Below are 21,731 nucleotides of genomic sequence, written 5' to 3'. Positions count from 1 at the left end.
CACTTGCCCAATGACCTCCTCCTACAGGTCCCAAGCTGTTACCAACACCTCGTCCTCCCTTAACCAAACATCCCTCCTCCTAGAGACAGGCCTGGCACTAGGGACCTGCCACGCTCTGCCATAAACAGATGAATTGTACCGGGAATTTTCCCCCCACACACTCTTCATTCTGTCACTTTATGTAATTTGCTGACAAAACCCATTACCCTTCAGGCTTTTATGCCCTGAATCCATGAGTCATAAAGGCAAGCATGAACTACGCATGCTTCCCAGATGGGCGCTGTAAACGCTTTTGCACTTCACCTTGCACAGGATGTAAGGGGGTGCCCAATAAACTAGCCCTCTCGCGGGGCAAATTAAAAAATAATAATAATTTTAAATCAGAAGTGACCCCAGTGATCGACACACTTCACTCTGGTGTGTAGTCAAGTAGTATTGAATATCAACATACATACGTGTTAATCACAAGCAAGGCAGTGATGACGTCATTAAGTGTGACATCAGAATATGATCGCATGTAACCAAATTTCCTAATACTCGTGTGTAAATTATTATAGAACATTTAAATAGCGGATTACTAGAAATAGATATGAAATAAAAATACAATAAATAGCACAAAAACACGTGTTAGCAACTTTTGAGGGAATGTGGTGAGCGGAGCGAACCGGAAGGGTGAAATGAAGCCCCCAGTCTCCCGCAAACAACCACGGTGCAAACATGTCTCTCTGACCAACGCTTGATAGGGGTCGCCTCAAAGCCCTTCCAGCACTATCTGTGAACGCCCATGGACTCCTCTAACATGACACGTGTCCCTGTACCAACGACACTCTCCTCACAGCTGTTTCCTTCACGTGTCCTGAGCGCTACAAAACGGATAATATGGAGTTTGTTATTGTGTATGGATATTTCTAGTTCTTATTAAACACACACGTGAGACTGATGAATGAAGGCCAAGGATTATATTCCCATGAAGAATGAATATAATTGAAATCTGAAGGCATGGGCTCCTGAGTATTAATTCCTTCATTTAGTGTTGAATATATGGGTCTAAGATGAGTAATATGCTGTTATATCATGCAAAGTGGTGTTGTGGTCTGGTGTTTCAGTTGTATTAGATGTTGTGAGTGAATGTTGCATGTTGCTGTAATGTCACGGCAGAAGTTATTATTTTTTCATGATGTATTGACTATTGATTCTCAGTGAATTTCTGTGTAATGTAGAAACTTGAAAATATCTTGAGTTAATAAATAATATACAGTTTCATTCATGTTCCTATATTATAAACATGACCAGATGATTATTAACAGACTAAGATATATATATACTGTATAAGTCCTTATAAGTGCTAGGAGATATAAAGAGTTTTCATTATGCTCGTGTAAAAGCATTGCATGACTTTCCTGTAAATTGTGTAAAAAAAAAATAATTAAATTCTATCGTAGCCTTGGATCCTATTGCATGTTACTACAGGTAAATAGTTACTGTACTGTACCTGGCTATTGAGTTTAAGAGTCTATTAGTGTGAGTGTTGGTGCAGGAACTTACACACACACTTGTTCAGGTATAGTGTGTGCAGGTAGTGGTCTGGTAATTGTTAGGAAGTTAGTGATTATGTAGAGGTTTGTCAAGAGATATTCCCAGGAAGTCGTATATTTGGTGCACCAGAAATATTACCTGGAATTTTTAAGTATTTGCGTGTGTTATGTTTGTTGGTCTTAATGTTTAGTTTAATATTAATACCTTTTTTTTGTTATTGAAACCCGAAACTTGTCTTTAATAAATGTTACCTTCAGTGATCTAATTATCTCTTATGTGTTAGTTGTGGTACAATGGTCGCTTCACCTAGTGTGACTCTCTCGTTAAATAAAGAAAAATGTGGACTTAAGCAAAATACAACGTCATTATTCAAGCCAATAAATGTTTTAGGGATAATTTGTCAAAATTTCATTAATTTTATGTATTTTTACAGAAATTTAAACTGATGTGTAAAACAAGACCTAAATTACGTGTTTGTACTAAAACTCTAAAAGAAAAGCATCAGTTGTAATCAAAGGAACCATAACCTAACCTTACTCATCCTGACCTGACCTGACCTGCATACAGTTCAGGTAAAGTATTGTAAGGTTAATACGGTGAAGGACGACTTGAGGGAGGATTACGACTGACGCACTTAATGATAGTGCCCACTGTGGCATGCTAACCACAAGGTTGTGCCTTGGTTCCATATTGGTATTTTATTTTTATGATTTCCGACTTTTTTCAGGGGTGGCAACGATGGCGTCACCGCAGCCATCACCTAGTAAGCTGAGCAAATACACAGCGATGGGGCACCGTAAGTCATGCCGGGGAACATCACCTCTAAGTACCCAACCCTTAAGGCACACTTTGCCGTGCTTGCTGCTCTATCTGTCTCTCTCTCTAGTGTGTTGACTGTTATGCTCACAACGCTGCTACTTTATCTTACACGACATACACACACACACACACACACACACACACACACACGACTTCGATAAACAAACAACCTGCTTTCTTGGCTCACGGATTTTTTAATGCTGATGCACCTTGACTCAGTCGCTACCTCACCTAGCTCAGTCGCTACCTCACCTAGCTTGGAGAAGGACGTGCCCCTAAGTGCTCGCATTAGTGACCAGAGAAAATGGCTGCCTTGGTTCGTTGTGTTTTGGGGGAAGAAGAGCGGAGTGTGGGGAAGGACGACCTCCTTGCCACTCTGTCAGGTAGGTGTCCTGCCTAGCTTGATATCTGCGAAGGAGGAGCAGGCGTGAAGAGTGGTTGTTTCCAAGGGGACTAGGGTCACACTCAGGAAAGCTGACCAGGGTGTGGAGTGCAGTAACCCCTACCAGGTGTTGGAGGAAGCTGGCGGGGAAGAAAAGAGGAAGGACGAGGAAGAGAAGAGGCAGGACGGTATGGTGCAAGGAGAAGAATGGGCAGTTGTACAAGCCCTGTCCAGTGGTAAGGTCGTGGTAGTTGGGGACAGCAAGGTGAGGTTCTCAGATAGGACTTTTTGTGCAAGAGATAGGAAACGTAGGACTGGGGTGTGTTTTCCTGGGGCTGGGATAGGGCATGTAGCTGACAGGATAGATAGGGTTTTGTCAGGGGAGGGTACCAATCCAGTAGTGTGTCTTAGTGTGGGAGGAAACGACATAGGAAAGGTTAGGAGTGAGGAACTTTTCAAGAGGTATAGGGAGGCGCTGGGGAAGATTAGAGATAGGGGAGGGATCCCGATAGTATGTGGTGTCTTTCCTAGAAGAGGGGTTGGTCGTGAATGGCTGTCCAGGGCAATTGCTATAAATTGCCGACTGGAAAAACATTGTGCAAACAATGGTTGGGCATTCATTGATAACTGGCAACCATTCTATGGCAACAACTACCAGTATAGTCGTGACGGAGTACACTTGTCTCGCGCGGGGGTAAAGACGTTGTCTGCATCCCTGGAGCATGAAATTGTCACTCCAAAGGGTGCGTTTCGCCAGTAGAGAGGGGTCGGGGAAAGTGGGAGTCAAAAAACAAGCAGGTCCTGGGAAGTAAAAATGGTTACTCAGGACAAGGGGTAAAACAGGACCAGGGAAGGGTAGGTTTAAATGTATACTATACAAACAGTAGAAGCGTTAGAAATAAAATAGACTTACTGAGAGCGGTTGTATGTACCGAGAATGTAGACTTTATAGCAATCACTGAAACTTGGATGAATCTGGCGAGCAAAATTTTTTTAATCAGAGCACCACATAGAAGGGTACAACCTTTTTCACAAGGACAGGGAAGGTAGGAAGGGGAGGGGTCGCACTCTTCGTCAAGGATACATTAAAATGTTGTATTAATAATTCAATAAAGGGTGAAATAGGAACCGAGTCTTTATGGGTAGAAATCACGGAAGGAAGAGAAAAACTAATTATGGGAGTGATTTACAGGCCCCCCAAGTCTTGGGAAAGAAGCAGCTCAGCCCATATGGCAGGAAATGTGTAGGGCAGCAAAATATAACAACCTGTGCATTATGGGGGATTTCAACTTCAGAAATGTTGACTGGGACAACATTGTAGGTGACTATGAATCTGAAGACTTCCTAGATGCAGTACAGGACAATTTTTTGAAACAACTTATTACAGAACCTACTAGAGGTGACAATATATTAAACCTAGTATTGCCAAATAAAGAAAATATTATCAGAGATATCACAGTATGGGAAGAACTAGGTAACAGTGATCACAGAAAAATCAGGTTCACCCTAAATTGGGAAACGAAAAACAATGGCAATATGATCAGAGTCCCAAACTTTTAGTTGGCGGATTATCAGGGGTTAAGAAGGTACCTAGGTGAGGTCACCTGGGAACAGTCAGGTCAGTCCCCAGTAGGAAAGGGTGAGTCACAGATGACACAACAATTGATCATGAGTATAATATATTCACTAGTATACTACGTAAAGCACAAGAACAAAATATACCATACAAAAAAACTAGGTCAAATAAGAATGAGCCAAGGTGGATGACCAGAAAACTTAAACATGACATAGGAATAAAGAAAGGAATTTATAAGAAATTACAGGGAGGGGAGGAGCAGCTCAGAAATAGGTATAATGAACTATCTAGGAATGTTAAGAAAAATGTAAGGAAAGCAAAGAGGGACTATGAAATCAGAATAGCAAGAGAATCCAAGGCGAATCCCAAGGGATTTTTCCATGTATATAGAACAAAGGTCAAGGACAGTTGGGCCTTTAAGGTTAGGGAGAGGGGAAGTGATCAATGGCAGTGAAGAAATAAGCAAAGCATTGAACAGCTACTTTTTATCAGCTTTCACAGAAGAAATTCACGAGGAAATTCCAGAGGTGGAACTGATGTTTAGGGGAAAGGAAGAAGAGAAATTAAAGAATATCACTATCAGAAAAGAGGATGTTCTTAAGAGGATAAATAAATTAAAGAAGACAAAATCCCCAGGGCCGGATGAAATTTTCCCTCGAGTCTTGAAAGAGATTAGCAGACCCCTCGTAAATTTATTTACAAAATCATTCGACACAGGAGTTGTGCCAGAATTGTGGAAACAGGCAAATGTAGTACCCATATTCAAAAAGGGAGACAGAGCATCAGCATCAAATTACAGGCCGATCAGTTTGACGTCAGTAGTGGGGAAACTTCTTGAATCAATTATAGCAAATAGCATCCGATCGCATTTAGAGAAAAGCAAATTAATCTACGACTCTCAACATGGGTTTACAAAGGGAAAATCTTGTCTAACAAATCTGCTGACGTTTTTTAGGAAAGTCTTCGAGGTAGTAGATAATGACGAAAATTACGATGTTATTTACTTAGACTTAAGCAAAACATTTGACAGAGTACCGCATAAGAGGCTTCTGAGAAAAGTTAAGGCTCATGGTATCGAGGGGAAAGTTTTAAATTGGATAAAATCATGGCTCACCGATAGAACGCAGAGGGTCAGCGTAGATGGTGGTAAATCTGAGTGGGGCTGTGTAACCAGTGGGGTTCCCCAGGGGTCAGTACTAGGCCCACTCTTGTTCATAATCTACATAAACGATCTAGATACTGGGATCAGCAGTGACATAAGCAAGTTTGCGGATGACACCAAAATAGGGCGGCAGATTAATTCAGGGCAGGATGCAAATGCACTACAGGAGGATTTAAATATACTACAGGGATGGTCAGAAACATGGCAAATGAAATTCAACACCAGCAAGTGCAGCATACTTAATATTGGAAGAACAAATACTGTCAATGTATTCAGCCTTAACAACATCAACCTAGAGAAGTCGACTTGTGAAAGAGACCTTGGGGTACTTGTAAGCCCGGACCTACGGCCTAGAAAACAGTGCGTTAATGTTCGAAATAAGGCAAACAGAGTATTGGGTTTTATATCTAGAAGTGTAAGTAATAAGAGTGCAAAGGTCTTATTGCAACTATATCTTGCGCTAGTCAGGCCACACCTCGATTGTGCGGTTCAGTTCTGGTGCCCTTCTTATAGAATGGATATCAATTCACTGGAGTCGGTGCAGCGAAGAATGACGAAAATGATTCCGGGACTTAGAAACCTACCATATCAGGATAGGTTAAAGAAACTAAACTTGCATTCCCTAGAAAGACGAAGAGTGCGGGGAGATATGATAGAGCTTTTTAAGTGGGTGAAAGGAATCAATAGAGGGGATATAGATAAAGTTCTTACAATATCCGAGCAGGATAGGACTCGTAGCAACGGATTTAAGTTGGATAAGTTTAGGTTTAGGAGGGAGATAGGAAGGTACTGGTTCACAAATAGGGTGGTGGACGAGTGGAACAAGCTTAGCAACTTTGTAGTAAGTGCTGGAACGCTGGAAAGTCTTAAAAGGAGGCTAGATAGATTCATGGATGAAGGAGAGTGGTAGTAACTTTCGACAGGAGCTGCCATGCACAGGCCAACCGGCCTATTGAAAACTCCTTATGCTCTTATGTTCTTATAACTTACATTACCAAATTGTACAGTAATGAGTCTGCTTTATAATAACACAGGAGTATGCATGTAGACTCTCAATCTCTCTCTCTCTCTCTCTTGGCAAGGACTAACACTACTATATAAAATACAAATGAGTCTAGTTTGCATTGGAGGTTATAATGATCATTGTACAAATCTTGTTTATTTCTCTATGATTTTTTATCTTTATAATGATAACTAAGCTGGACATTATACTCTGGGTCTATGTCAGTGACTTTGGAACAATGAAGGAAGGAACACGGGAAGCTGTTAGGAAAAAGTTCAGTATGTTGTAGTATACCATCTTGATGCCCGAAGAACCCACAAAATAAGCTCGTATTGGATTTTTATAACTTAATATAACTTTTGGGGGGGATTTTTCCTTCATTAGTATATATTTGTTTCGTATTTTTTTAGTTTTTAGTTTTTTAGCTTTTTTAATTGTTCATAATAAATATTTAAAATCGGGAATAGCTTTCATAATCATCCTGTAGCGAATAATATCCTGATAATCCTTTTATGTTCACTAAACTCCTTCACCCTTTCTGTGTACTCAATGACCCGCATCTGCCTGCCTCAACCTACAAACTTCTCACTTGGGTTTTCTACAACACGAATTTTTTTGCCGTTTTTTGTCCTGTGTTGTGGATCTTCCTGTATAAGCTGTAGCTGGCCTCTACACCGGTTTTTTTTTTCCTGGACGGTAAAGTTTCTGTATTTTACGCTTTGTAGTTTTGCCTTCTATAGTGTGTGTGTGTGTGTGTGTGTGTGTGTTACCTCTTACGGTCTGGCTAGGTATAATATCAACATAACAGCCATTAGTGAGTTCCGGCTCCCAGACGACGGTCGACTCATAGAACGGGGGTCTGGCTATACCGTCTTCTGGAAGGGTAAGCCTACTGCGGAGAGAAACAGCATTTACGGAGTTGGCTTTGCCATCCGCCAACGCATCCTACATAGGCTAACTGAAATGCCTATTGGATTTAACAAGCTCCTCGGGACGCCCCGAGTCCCACTGAATCACTCACGCCATGCCTTCTTCATCAGTGCATACGCCCCAACACTGGATGCAGAGGATGACATCAAGGAGGCCTCTTACGCCGACCTCGACAGAGTGCTAACCTCTATCCACAGGTTGTGCTCCTTGGTGATTTCAATGCCAGAGCTGCTGTCATATGGCAGGGAAGTATAGGGGAAGATGGACTAGACAAGCGTAATCCCAACGGTCTACTACTCCTCAGCAAGTGTGGTGAACACTATTATGCAAAACATTGGCATCTCATTGACTACATCATTGAGAGAGAAAGAGATCGCCGAGATGTCCTCATCACCAGAGCCCTGCGCGGCTCAGACCACTGTGATAAAGATCATCGGCTCATCACAGCCAAACTCTTCCTTCACGTCGGCCCAAAACGGTGTAGGCAAGAAGCCTCCAGAAGCGTTTTCAACACCAAGAAACTGGAGGATCAAGCGGTACAACACCGTTTTCAGAGAGTAGTTCAATGATGAGCTGATAAGCAACCCAATAACAAACAACCTCGGTCAGATCAAAACAAAACACCAGGATTGGTTTGATGAAAATAACTAGGAAATCGACGTACTTATCAATGGTAAGCGTGCTGCCTTCACTGGTTGGAAAAGCAACTCCCAGTCTCGTACCAGAAGAAAATAATGACCCGGTGTAAACTCCGGGAAATGAAGGACGAATACTGGAATAAAAAATTGTCTGCAGATAGACACCAGATGTGCGAGTTTTTCAAGTCAACTAAAGCAATCTATTGCCCAACTCCTCATAGCGCCCCCCACCCCTCCGTTCATCCGATGGTAACTCCCTAATTAAAGACGAAGAAGGCATCCGTCAGTGCTGGAAATAGCACTACCATTCCCTGCTCAACCGAAGCACCGATATGGATGTCCTGACTACCCAACAGGGTCCTCAGAACCCACCTCGTGATGAGGTAGCTTCTGTCATTAAGCAAATGAAAAAACAATAAATCCTCAGGGCCTGATGGAGTCCCAGCCGAGATGTGTAAAGCAGGAGAACCTCTGCTTACCAGCCGTCTCCACTCTCTCCTGGAGAATATATGGGAGAAGGAGGAAATCCCCATAGCTCTTAAAGACCCCTCCATCATCAATATTTATAAAAAAAAACAAGGTAAGCAGGTCAGACTGTATCAACTATTGTGGGATCTCGCTTCTGTCCGTAGCTGGCAAGATTATCGCCTTAGTCCTACTAAACAGACTTCTTCCTGAAGCGGAAAATTTCCTTCCAGAATCTCAATGTGACTTTAAAGTTTAGACCATCATGTAGCAACACTGACATGATCTTTGCTGTCCGCCAGATACAGGAAAAGTGGAATGAACAGCAACGTGACTTGTACATGGCCTTCATCGACCTTACTAAGACCTTCGACTAGGTCAACAGGGAAGCTCTCTGGCGGACCCTCAGTCGCTTTGACTGCCCACCAAAATTCATTGTCATTGTGAATGGCAGTGTCCTGCACAATGGCACCCAGTCGAAGTTCTTCCCCATCCCAATGGGGGTAAAACAAGGATGTGTACTGGCATTGGATAAAGGGACTTTTCAAGATAAGACAACTCAAGGCAAGAACAAAGGTGTCGGCCGCTTCCATCACTGAACTTCGGTATGTAAACGACTTCACCCTCATCGTTCACACTGAACACGACCTGCAGGAAATCCTGAACACCAACGTAGATTCGTATGCACACTTCGGCCTTGCGGAGAATGTATGTAACTCAGATTCTCTTTCAGCCTGCCCCTGGTTCAGCCACACCTCCACCATCCATCCAGTTTAATATTACTACCCTCACTAATGTTACCCACTTTCAGTATCTCGGCTCCCACCTGTCCACCACTGCGAACATCGATGAAGAAATTCAACATCGAATCAGATGTGCATCTCAAGCCTGTGGCAGACTCCGTACCCGTGTCTTCAGCTGTATGGAGCTGAAATTACCTACAAAGTTGCACGTATATCGAGCTGTGGTCCTCCCCACCCTGCTGTATGGCAGCGAGACATGGGTCACATGCAGGAGGCACATCAAGGCACTTGAAAACTTTCACCAACGTAGCCTACGTTCCATCCTCTGAGTTCGCTGGGAAGACAAGAGAACATATACCAGTATTCTCGTCGACACCAACTCTTGGAACATCGAGGCTACCAATATCCACGAACAACTACGTTGGACTGGTCATGTTTCCCGCATGGACAACAGCAGACTTTAAAGTCACCTAACGAATGGTAAATGTATTGCTGGCTGACAACCGAAAAGGTTTAAGGATAGTCTTAAGACAAACCTGAAAAAGTGCCAAAGTGACCCCCCTCACCTGGGAGACGATCACTCCACACAGTAACGCTTGGAGGAGCACCACACGAGAAGGTGTCAATACTTTCGAATTAGCTCAACTGTGTACCGAGGCAGACAAGCGTCAACGCCGGAAAGACGCTGCCGCTGCCCCTCCCGCACTAGATGTAGCCCTCCACACATGCAACATTTGTGGACGACCTTGCCGGTCCCGTATCGGCCTCTCGAGTCACCTCAGAGCTCATCAACGAAGGTGACATCTTTAATAACACACATCATTGCATCATTGCTGGATCATCGTCATTTTAGATTCCGAGTGACAGCAAAGCAGTAGTAGTATGTGTGTGTGTGTGTGTGTGTGTGTATGTGTGTGTGTGTGTGTGCGTGTGCGTGTGCGTGTGCGTGTGTGTGCGTGCGTGTGTGTGCATGTGTGTGCGCGCGCGCGCATGTGCGTGCATGTGTAACTTTCTGCCCGTGATTTTCTTACATAATTTCTTTCTTGCTTTCTCCTGTACCGAGTTACTGTACCTACATTACAAGACGCGTTATGGTATAAATCTTGTGAGAGTGAGCAAGCAGTTTGGCTCACATGTTTTGTGGATGGTGAATGTTACTAAATTAACCCAAACTCGTCCTTTCTCGAGTGATTTCTCTTCCTTTCCTTACGCTTTTCTTAAAATAAAAAAAATAATTATTTATAGACTAAAAACCTACAAATTTATTGGTAGTGTAAGTATATTAATTTAAGGTCAATCACTAATAAAAAATTACAACATACAATAAAATTTAAACACAAATAAATTATATCTTTTCAAATTTATGTTAGATAATAAAAAAAAAATTTCAACGATTTTTATATTATACTATAGGCGATTAAAATAAATTTGGGATGAAACAATTAAAAAAAACCAGGTTGTAGGAGTCAAATAAATTACCATAGATTTTTCCGATTTATTTTTTTTATGGATGATAACACAATACAATCTTTCCTTCAAGATATCTTCTCTTATTTTCTCTACGACAGGATATCTTCAAGACGATATATCCTACGGTATTTATCCTGCTGTATGATAGATAAATCCTACAATAGAATATCTACCACTACAGGATATCTCCCTCCAACAAATTGCCTCCCTCCATGTTATATCCCTCCTACAGGATATCTCTCCCGCTGGGTGTCGTGGTCAGGGACGATCTCCACGCCCCCAGGATCCCCGTCTAGGAGTTCACCCAACGAGAGCGGCATCCCCTTGTCCCCGCAGCCTCCGAGAGCCTTCCAGCCTCGGTCCAGGGCGTCCTCCAAGGTCTCTAACATGTCGGAGGTGCAGGCGGCGGCAGGTCATGTTGAGGTTAGTCTGAAGTGCCGTGTGTCTGAGTGTTACCTGTGTGTCTGAGTGTTACCTGTTGGATGATGTGTTACCAGTGAGATGATGTGTTACCTGTGGGATGATGAGTTACCTGTGGGATGATGAGTTACCTGTGGGATTATGAGTTACCTGTGGGATGATGAGTTACCTGTGGGATGATGAGTTACCTGTGGGATGATGAGTTACCTGTGGGATGATGTGTTACCTGTGGGATGATGAGTTACCTGTGTGGATGATGTGTTACCTGTGGGATGATGTGTGTTACCTGGGGATGATGTGTTACCTGTGGATGATGTGTTACCGTTTGTTGATGTGTTACCGTGTGTTGATGTGTTACCTGTGGGATGATGAGTTACCTGTGGGATGATGAGTTACCTGTGTGTTGATGTGTTACCTGTGGAATGATGTGTTACCTGGGGATGATGTGTTACCTGTGGGATGATGAGTTACCTGTGGGATGATGTGTTACCTGTGGGATGATGAGTTACCTGTGGGATGATGAGTTACCTGTGGGATGATGAGTTACCTGTGGGATGATAATTGTGTTTGTGTTTTATGTCCAGTCATCCTCGCCGTCTCCTTTATCGCTTGTTTGTTTGTAATTATCCCATTTATTTCCTTTTATCTCTCATCTGCCTGTTCCTTTTATGCATGCCAGTTCCCTTAGCCTGCCCTTCCCCTATTCCTTGTTGTTCGTTGTTTTTTTTTAAAGAAGGAACGTGTACTCTACCCATTTCTTCTCGTGCTCTTTTTTCTCCTGTCCTCTTATAGTCCCCTTGTTCGCCTTCACTTCCCTTTCATTCTTCTTCTCCATTTCTCATTATGTTCCCCCCCGTTTATTCACTTCTCCTTCTATCTTTCCCTCTCTATTCACCATTCGTTACCCCTCGCCTCCTCTCCTTCATCTCCTCTTCAGTTAATCTTGTCAATTCCTCCATTCCTCATACACTACTTCTCTTCTCCCCTCTCATTCCCTCCTCTTTATTTGTCTTTCATCTCCCCTCTTACCACCCCTCTCTCCATCCCACTCACATCCCTCTCCATTCCTCATTTACTTCTCCCTTTCTCCCCTCAGCTATTGTAAGAGTTTGGTGCACACACACACACACACACACATGTACGTAGAATATGTGTACGCGCGTTCACCCTTCCTCCTACGTCTACATGTACACGTGCCGCCTCCCCTTCTTGCTTATGTCAACAAAGAACAGCTGACGTGAGCGAGTGAGGGTCTGAACAAGTCGTTGACGTGTTTACAGGTCATGGGTTCTATTTGTGAATTGGGTTGACAGGATTCTAATGGGTACAGAATTCTAATGGGTACAGGATTCTAATGGGTACAGGATTCTAATGGGTTGACAGGATTCTAATGGGTACAGGATTCTAATGGGTTGACAGGATTCTAATGGGTACAGGATTCTAATGGGTACAGGATTCTAATGGGTACAGGATTCTAATGGGTACAGAATTTAATGGGTATTGAGTGTAATGACAATGACGATGATGATAATGATGATGAGAATGATAATGATGTTTATATATTTCTCATTTTGTCTGTTTCCAAGTATATGTTATCCAATGTGTGTCTGTCTGTTTAAAAGGCTGTGTTATTTGTGTATGAATTTATATCTGTCTATACGCTGTCTGTCTATTGTATACCTACATCTCGCCTATATGATAAACCTGTCTGTCTGTCTAAATTTACATCATCTAATCTATATACTTTTCTGTCCATAACCTAAACATTCACATTTGTATCTGTCTGTCTATCTGTTAATCTACCTACTTCTTTTCTTATACGTGTTAGCCTGTCCAACTCTCTCTCTCTCTCTCTCTCTCTCTCTCTCTCTCTCTCATAGTTCGTGTATTATCCCGAGCATTATAAACGCCTTATAAATATGTAAATAACAGCGAATGATTCAATTATACTCTGGGATGAAACTGTCTAGATCATGTGGTATTGCTACGTTATCATCCCCGGTTGATTAAGTCTGTCATCCACGGCTCGTCTGTCTGTCTGTCTTGAGCGGGAAGCATTTATTAAAGCAAGCATTGAAGATACAAGCGAAATTGTAGCTGTTTACGTTAGGGTTGTTGGAGGCATAGACAAGATCCCAGTTAGTGTTCATTAGGTCTTTCAGGTCTTGTGGCTGTTTTGTATAAGGCAAAAACTGGGAAGTGATCTGAGATATTGTTATAAATAATTCCACTTGCTAGGTTGTTAGGAGTGTTGTTAGTCCAGATATGATCTATCACAGTGGCAGAGGTGGCAGTTACTCTAGTGGGTTTGGTTATAGTGTTGAAGAAGAGTTTAGAATGACAGGTAGCAAGAAGGTCTAATACTGAGGTGTCGGTTTCTGATTTTAATAGATCAAGGTTGAAATCTCCTGTGATGTAGCAGTCTTTCCTCTCTGAATTTATGATAGAGATAAGCTCCGAAAATTTATCAAGAAAATTCCTTTTTTTATCATTACATAACATTACATTACATACACTGTACATACATACAAACATACAATACCTCCCAGACATACATACATACATACATACATACATATACACATATACACTTCAGCGAGACACACACACACACACACACACACACCACTAAGCACCACAATAAACGCCACAATATTACCTCCAAGCACCATACTACACCATTACAGCCCACTATCTCCTCTCATCAACATCATCTTTCATACACACTCTTTATCACACATTTCTCTTCTTCCCTGGTTTAATACTACTTCTTTTCCTTCACTTCCTTGTTTATTCTGTTTGTCATTGTTTACATTCCTCTTTCTATCCTTCCAAACTTCTCGTATTTTGATCTATCTGTCTGTCTGTCTGTCTGTCTGTCTGTCTCCTGTCTCTCTCTGATTTATCTTTCCCTCTTCTATTCTCTCTCTTTCCCAGCCTATCCACTCCCCTTCCCATCCCTCTTCTCCCCACAATCTCCATTACTCCTCAGGGTAGTCTAACCAATCACAATGAGCCATTTACTACCCGCCTGCCAATTAGGTGATTGAGAGGCACCTGGCCGGCCGTTAACTAGTTATTCACGGGTGCCTGAGCGCTTGTTATGTTGGTCGGGATGAGTTGTCCAGCTGGAACGATCCATGCTGGATAGGTAGACCGTAAGTGGTACAGTAATATGGCTGGGTTTAATGGCCTGTTTGTTTACTGGTTTAATGTTTCAGCGTTTTGAGGGTCTATTGGTTTTGTGGTATAAAGGCCTCTTGGTTTAGTGGTTTTAAGGATCTGTTGGTTTAGTGGTATAAAGGTCTGTTGGTTTAGTGGTTTAATGGTCAGTTGGTTTGGTGGTTTAATGGTCAGTTGGTTTGGTGGTTTAATGGTCTGTTGGTCTAGTGGTTTAATGGTCTATTGGTTTAGTGGTTTAATGGTCTGCTGGTTTAGTGGTTTAATAGTCTGTTGGTTTAGTGGGATAAAGGTCTGTTGGTTTAGTGGTTTAATGGTGTGTTGGTTTAGTGGTTTAATAGTCCGTTGGTCTAGTGGTTTAATGGTCTGTTAGTTTAGTGGTTTAATAGTCTGCTGGTTTAGTGGTTTAATAGTCTGTTGGTTTAGTGGTTTAATAGTCTGTTGGTTTAGTGGTTTAATGGTCTGCTGGTTTAGTGTGTATATATAACTCAGGTGGACATCATGACAGTATTACAATATGCAAATTAGTTCACCTGCGATGACATTTAATTTGCATACAACTTTTGATGATGATGGTGAGTTAACCTCCTGTGTGTGTGTGTGTGTGTGTGTGTGTGTGTGTGCGTGTACGTGCGTGTGTGTGTGTACGTGTGTACAAATATATACCCAAACGAAATAATATTAGTCAATCGATCGCACACATGAGCAACTCGCAATATCTCACACACACACACACACACACACACACACACACACACACCCAAAACATTAAAAAAAAACTTGCCACGTTCCTCCTCTTCCTTATCACCCCTCCCTCTCCATTCCTCCCCCTCCTTCCTCCCTTCCTTCTTAGCCACCCCTTTGTTCCTTCCCTTCCTCCTCCCTTCCTCCCTCTCCTCCTCCTCCTCCTTTCATCCTCCACCCTTCCTCTCCTCCCTATCCACTGCTTCCTCCCCAGTTCCTCCCTCTTCTCCTATCAGCTCCCCTCCCCCACCCACTCCTCACCAAGTAGGAGGTCATTAAATCTTGTAAAAGTTGTCATGAGTATAATTACCTCTCTGGCCAATAGTCGTCTCCCAGCTGTTGCTATGGAAACCAACGACGTCACTGGGACAACATAATAAAATGGCGCCTATACTACACCGAGACTTGACTGTATAATTAGTTGTATTTTTTTTTTAATATAATAAGTTGGGTAAAAAATTTTGGAATCCGGATATAATTTTGGGAATGACTACTAATAGAATCGACCAAATAAAATGTTGATCACTTCAACTTAAGCCCCTAGTGTTGTTAAGAGTCATTCGGTCGGGTGATCGGTCGGGGCTGTCGGTCGGGCTGTTGGTCGGTCTGTCGGATCTAAACACGAACGTAAAAAAAAAAATATCTCAATTTCAATACCTTCGAAAAATATGAAGATAGAAAGAAAAAAAAATAGGGAGACAAAATGAAAAAAGGAATTGAGAGAAAATGAGAAAGAAGATGAAGGAACAAAGACGAAGAAGAAGAGAAGATAAACAACCATAGGAAGGATAAGGAGGAGGAGGAGGAGGAGGAGGAGGGGGAGGAAGAGACTAACGAAAGAGGGTCAAGATGAAAAAGGGTGAAGGAACAAGAGAGGAATGAGGAAGATGGAAGAGGAAGGAAGAGGAGAAAGAAGAAAAGGGAAAGAGGATTAGGAAAAATATAAGAGGAAGGAGAGGAGGAGGAGGAGGAGGAGGAGGGGAGAGGAGGAAGAACAGACAGGGTAATAGAGTTGTTAAGTATGAATAACGAGTCAACAGGTGATTCAATAAATACAAAAGTAAACAAGTCAATACATTAATAACAAAAACAATCAAGGGGGACGCAAACAGCCCCGCCCCGCCCCGCCCCGCCCCGCCCCGCCCCGCTAGTTGCCCTTCTAAGACCTCGAGACCATAACAAACCCTACACAAACACCCCTATTATCACCTACAAATATAAAACGACTATCTCAGAGGGACACACAAGACCAATTTACCACAGAGTCTAAAGCTTCATGACATTCTATTTAGATTTCCGACCTTAAGAGGACGATGCATTCGACCGTGGGATACGTCCAGCTCTTTGGGTGTCAGCTGACTGCCGCGGAAGGTAATTGGCAGGCGTTTGAGCAAGGGAGCAGAGAGAGAGAGAGAGAGAGAGAGAGAGAGAGAGAGAAGCCAAGGGTGTGGCGGCAGTCTTGGGAACAAATTGTTTCCTTCTCAACCGGAGGAGGAGAAAGAAGATCAGAAGGTGTGATAATGATACGATCTTCTCTGGTTATAATGAGCGATAGGAAGGTCTTCTTGTTCCACGTCCTGTCTGGCTTTTTTTTTTTATCTAAAGTTGGTGATGTTGTGGAAATGAAGGAGAGATGAGTCACACGTCAAGTGATTCCATTGAGAAATGAAAGAATCTTGATATTTTATAGAAGATGGTGTTGAAGAAATGGATGAAATGATCTCTACTTCCTGTCTCTAACAAAATGAGATACTATTCAGGAGACTCAATGGAGAAGGGGGGAAGAGACATCTCACACGACGAGTTATATGTCTTAATGGTTAAATGGCTCCCGTGTAACAATGTCAGGAGTGTTCCCGCTAATTTCGAGTCAATGAATACCTTAGGCCTGTCTTCAGTCAATGAGGAGGCCTACGATATGCGACATCATGAAGCTTTTCCTTTGTGTCACGTAGTTTGAATATTATGCAGTGATACAGTGAATTATAAGAAATATCATAACCTAACGTCTGTTATCCCGGTTCCTCAGTTATTCTACCTTCCCTCATATCCCCTTACTACCCCGGATGTGAGAGAACCAACTGCAGATCTGACCACAACCTCCAGTCAAACGTAAACACATATCTCAACACCCCCTCACTCCCTCTTACGAGTATAACGAGACAGAATAAATGAGAATGAGATAATAAAGAAAGATTATAAATAAATAAAAAAGGAAAGAAAGGATAAGAGTAAGGAAATAAAGAAATAAGAATTAAAAAGAAAACATCACAGCTAATTTGTTACATCCGGTGTGGTAAATGGAGGATCTGGAAACCTATGGGATGAATGATATTTTGAAATTGGGTAGGTGGAGGATGGTGTAGATGAGGCAACGGAGAATATGAGAAGGTATAAAATGGGTAAAGATTGAGGAAGGATAAACCCGACAATGACAGAGGTAAAGTGACAATGCCTTAGCTGTACGTCAATGTGAATCACTATGAGTATTCTTGGGAAAGTTAATGTTGTTTATAAAGGCCACACGAATTATCTATTGTATGTAGAGGTTGAACTTTGACCTCAACTTGTGACCCTGACCTGGAAGACAGAGACCCCCAGCTAGGTGGAGTGGAAGGAGGGAGGTAGGGAGGTGTGGAGGGAGGCACGGAGGGTGGGAGGTGTGGAGGGAGATGTGGAGGGTGGGAGGTGTGGAAGGAGGCACGGAAGAAGGGAGGTGTGGAGGGAGGGAGGCACAGAGGGAGGGAGGGCACAGAGGGAGGCACAGGCAGGGGGAGGGCTGCACAGAGGGAGGGAGGTGTGGAGGGAGGAACGGAAGGTGGGAGGTGTGGAGGGAGATGTGGAGGGTGGGAGGTGTGGAAGGAGGCACGGAAGAAGGGAGGTGTGGAGGGAGGGAGGCACAGAGGGAGGGAGGCACTATAAGACCCTCTTCTCCTCCAGGTCAAGAGAATGGTAAATCATCGCGGTCACCGGTACACAAAAAACTCACGTCAAGTGCCAAAATTCTCAATCCAGCAACAATGACCTCGACCTTTGACCCAAGTGATCCCAAAACTATAAGGAAACCTCCGCCTTAAACACAAGACACCTAAACAACATCCCACTCAACGCCTCATGTATAATTTATGTTACAGTTCGAGGAAAAAAACTATATTCAATTCTCAACCAACAATAACTTGACCTTTGACCCAGTGATCCCAGGGTTATTAAGCACCATCCTCCTCACCTCATGAACAATCTACCTCTATAGTGTCATGATCACCTGTGGGCGTAGTAAACACTGGTCACGACACAGACACCAACACTATTTCCAGCAACAATGACCCTGACCTCTGAGTAGGGACGTTGTTGTTCTTAAGGAGTAATTAACTTATACAATATCAAGATCACCATCAGAGGGAACCAAGACCTACAGCCCAGAAGCGAAAATATTAACAGTCACAGTTATGTTACTTTACTTTACTATACACTCCGTCTAGCAGGAGTATAAAAACAACTGAGGTTAACATAATGAAGGTATACGGGAGGTGTCTGCCCGCTAAAACTTCCAAAAATATTATATGAAGAAGGTGGGCGCGAAGAGGTGGGAGATCTTAACAAGGTGCTGGCTGGGTTAGCGGTCCACTGGTACACATCCGCGGCCTCATCTTCCCACGTGAAATTCTGACACACACTTTACGATGCATTTTGATAACCCAATATCCATCTTTCCTTACCTGACTGATGGACGTTTTCCCACACATTCAACTTCAAGCAGCCTCGTCATACTTTATCACTCACGATATGCATAAGAGGAGACAAGGTCAATAGTATTTATATTACAGTGCATGTATTCATGGAATCATAACCAACAATAATGAAACACTCGTTATTTTCAGATCCTAATCCGAAAAAAAAAGTAGGTCTTTATCGTAAACTTTTCAGACAAAAATTATAGTCCTCCTCCGTTTCGGTTATTTTGTTTTCTCTTAATATAGTCACGATAGAAAATGTTTTGTTGTAAAGGACTAACTATTATTAACCTCTATACTCGGCTACAAACGGAATTTTTATGATGATGCAAGCCCCTCTCAGTGGTAGAGCGTAAATAGAGATGGGCTTTACCTACATTAGAGTATTTTTGGAAAGACTTGCATAGAAATCGAAATTTAGATATGTTTAATTATGGAGAAATTAAGAAAAAGAGATTGATTTTTTTTTACCGATTTTCGTGGTCACTATAATGAGTCCGATTTATCCTTTGTTGTTAATAAGTTCAGAGGAGACGATATTTATGGACTTGTCTGTAAACATTGCTTCTCTCTGAACTATATTAAGATTAAAAATACTAACGCCATTATAAATCCAAGCATAATGATCGACCACCCACATTACTCTTGTTAATAGAAAATCTCTCTCTCTCTCTCTGGTGCGTCATGGCGCCTCCCCACATATGAACTCGCCTCTCTAACTAAGGTGACAAGAGCAATGGGGAGGTTAACAAGGGAGGCTGGAGGAGGAGGAGGGAAAGAGAGGGTGAAAGGGGGAGAGGGAGGGTGAAAGGGGATGCGTCGGAAGAATATTGAGGGAGGGAGAAAGGGAGGAGCGTGTGTAGGAGGGGATGGAAAGGGTGCGTTCATTTATGTATTTGATATTATTGCTGTTATTGTTGTTGTTATTATTATTAGTATTGCTAGGTCAGTACAAAGGGGGGAGGGAGGGTCGTGGGGGAAAGGGAGGCAAAGACGATGGACAGACAGACAGACAGACACAGACAGACAGACTCCTGGGAAGGTAAGTACTGTACTGACAATCACCACATTGACCTCAAATTATTTAGATAATAAATTACTTATCAATGACACAATTAGGCACAATAAAGGTCTGAACTGGGATGAGGACTGACCTTATTTCGGCAACGTTGTAATTTATTTGTTATTATGTTTAGACAAAATAAACATCAATAAACACAATGATGAAAATTAACCAAAAATTGAATTGTCTGTTAACATTGCTACTTGGCTTAACCGATGACGTAAACATTTAAACATGGTAACAAAAGATATTAATTATTTACTGTGTCTCTGTTTATTGTTATCACAAAACCTTAAACATGACAACACATTATAGCCAAACAACTTACCTAACCTACCCTTCCCTACCCTACCCTAACCTAACCTAACCTACCCTACCCTAACCTAACCTAACCTCACTGTACTCATAAAGTCAACAAATCAATTCCTTAACCGAACACTTGAAGAGGTGTATAGAGTGTGTTCTAAAAAATAGGACTTGTTTTATAAAATTACGAGTTTGTAGGACTTCTTTTAAGGACTTTTGTAAGACTGTAGGAGCTAGTAGATATCCTGTATTATTAGTAGTAGTAGTAATAGTAGTAGTAGTAATAGTAGTAGTAATAGTAAAAGTAATAGTAATAGTATCACCATCACCACAACCTGCCCCAACACAACACCACGGTAACCCACAAGACCTCACTCTCCACAGTACCCGCTGGTGCCCAAGCTGCCCGTGCCGCCGCTGGGCCATACCCTCGGCTGGTACCTGACCCACCTCAAGCCGGTCCTCCCCCAAGACGAGTACAGGGTGGTGGTCGGGATCGTGGACGAGTTCGGGAAGCCAGGAGGTATTGGTGAGAAGATCCAGGGAGAACTGATCAAGAGACAAGACGCCATGGATAACTGGGTAAGTACTTGGGGAGGAAGAGAGAGGAGGGGGGAGGAGGTGGTAGGGGAGAAAGGGGGAGGGGCGGCAGGACGAAGAGGAGGAGGAGAAGAAAGGGAAGAGGGGGAGGAAGGGAGAACTGATCAAGAGACAAGACGCCATGGATAACTGGGTAAGTACTTGGGGAGGAAGAGAGAGGAGGGGGGAGGAGGTGGTAGGGGAGAAAGGGGGAGGGGCGGCAGGACGAAGAGGAGGAGGAGAAGAAAGGGAAGAGGGGGAGGAAGGGAGAACTGATCATTACTCAACAAACATCACGATATAAAACACATCTCTCACCTGGCCAATACTAATTAAGATCGTGGACCGGTGAAAGTTAATTTGCTCAAGTTATCCGCGGTGAAATTTTACGTTTATTTCTGAATTATTTACTTCCTCTAACTACTGTGTATCTTTACTCCTCCTCTGTGTGTGGGATAGAACAAGGGACACGGATAGATTAACGAAAGGAGGAGGTAATAAGGACAGTTGATGAACGAGGAGAGAGAGAGAGAGAGAGAGGTCCTTAGTAATTATTCACTTACTGTAATTCACTTTACTCTTGCCTTCTGGCCATCAACTTAATAATTCTTTACGTTTCATCAGCCTCCTCCAATATCCTCCCACACCCCTCCAACACCCCCCTCTACCACCCCTCCCACCCACCTCCCCAAATATATATATACACACAAAATAATATCTCCTCGGCAAATTCCTCTCTTATTTTTCCCTCTCGTGAGCTGGAGATGTTTGGGGAGGTGAATTAAGCCGGTGGGAAAGAATAAGATAATCTCCAAGTCAACACAGGTGAGCGGGAGGGGTTGTTACCTGTGTTGATGAAGATGATGAGATGGTCTGAGTCATTGGCTAGGCTGGAAGATATGTTAACGTGTGTGTGTGTGTGTGTGTGTGTGTGTAATGTCTAACCTCTCAGTATATCGCAAATATATAGGTAAGAGATATGAG

The 21,731-nt window shown here is 42.7% G+C and overlaps 1 protein-coding gene across 1 annotated transcript in view; it reads left to right on the top strand.

The window, feature by feature from the left end:
* Positions 1-707: 707 nt before the first annotated feature.
* The window catches only part of LOC121855707 (choline O-acetyltransferase-like), a 57,811-nt gene continuing 36,787 nt past the window's right edge, over positions 708-21,731 (top strand). Inside the window, exons 1-4 of the mRNA XM_042350793.1 lie at positions 708-896; positions 2,264-2,332; positions 10,957-11,147; positions 20,553-20,750. Of these exons, the coding sequence (XP_042206727.1) occupies positions 785-896; positions 2,264-2,332; positions 10,957-11,147; positions 20,553-20,750 (570 nt within the window). The 5' untranslated portion in view covers positions 708-784. The remainder of the gene's footprint in view (positions 897-2,263; positions 2,333-10,956; positions 11,148-20,552; positions 20,751-21,731) is intronic.

The sequence above is a fragment of the Homarus americanus genome, unplaced genomic scaffold (assembly GCF_018991925.1).
Source record: "Homarus americanus isolate GMGI-L3 unplaced genomic scaffold, GMGI_Hamer_2.0 scaffold19179, whole genome shotgun sequence".
Taxonomy (NCBI): domain Eukaryota; kingdom Metazoa; phylum Arthropoda; class Malacostraca; order Decapoda; family Nephropidae; genus Homarus; species Homarus americanus.
This window is presented reverse-complemented; position numbering and strand designations above follow the sequence as displayed.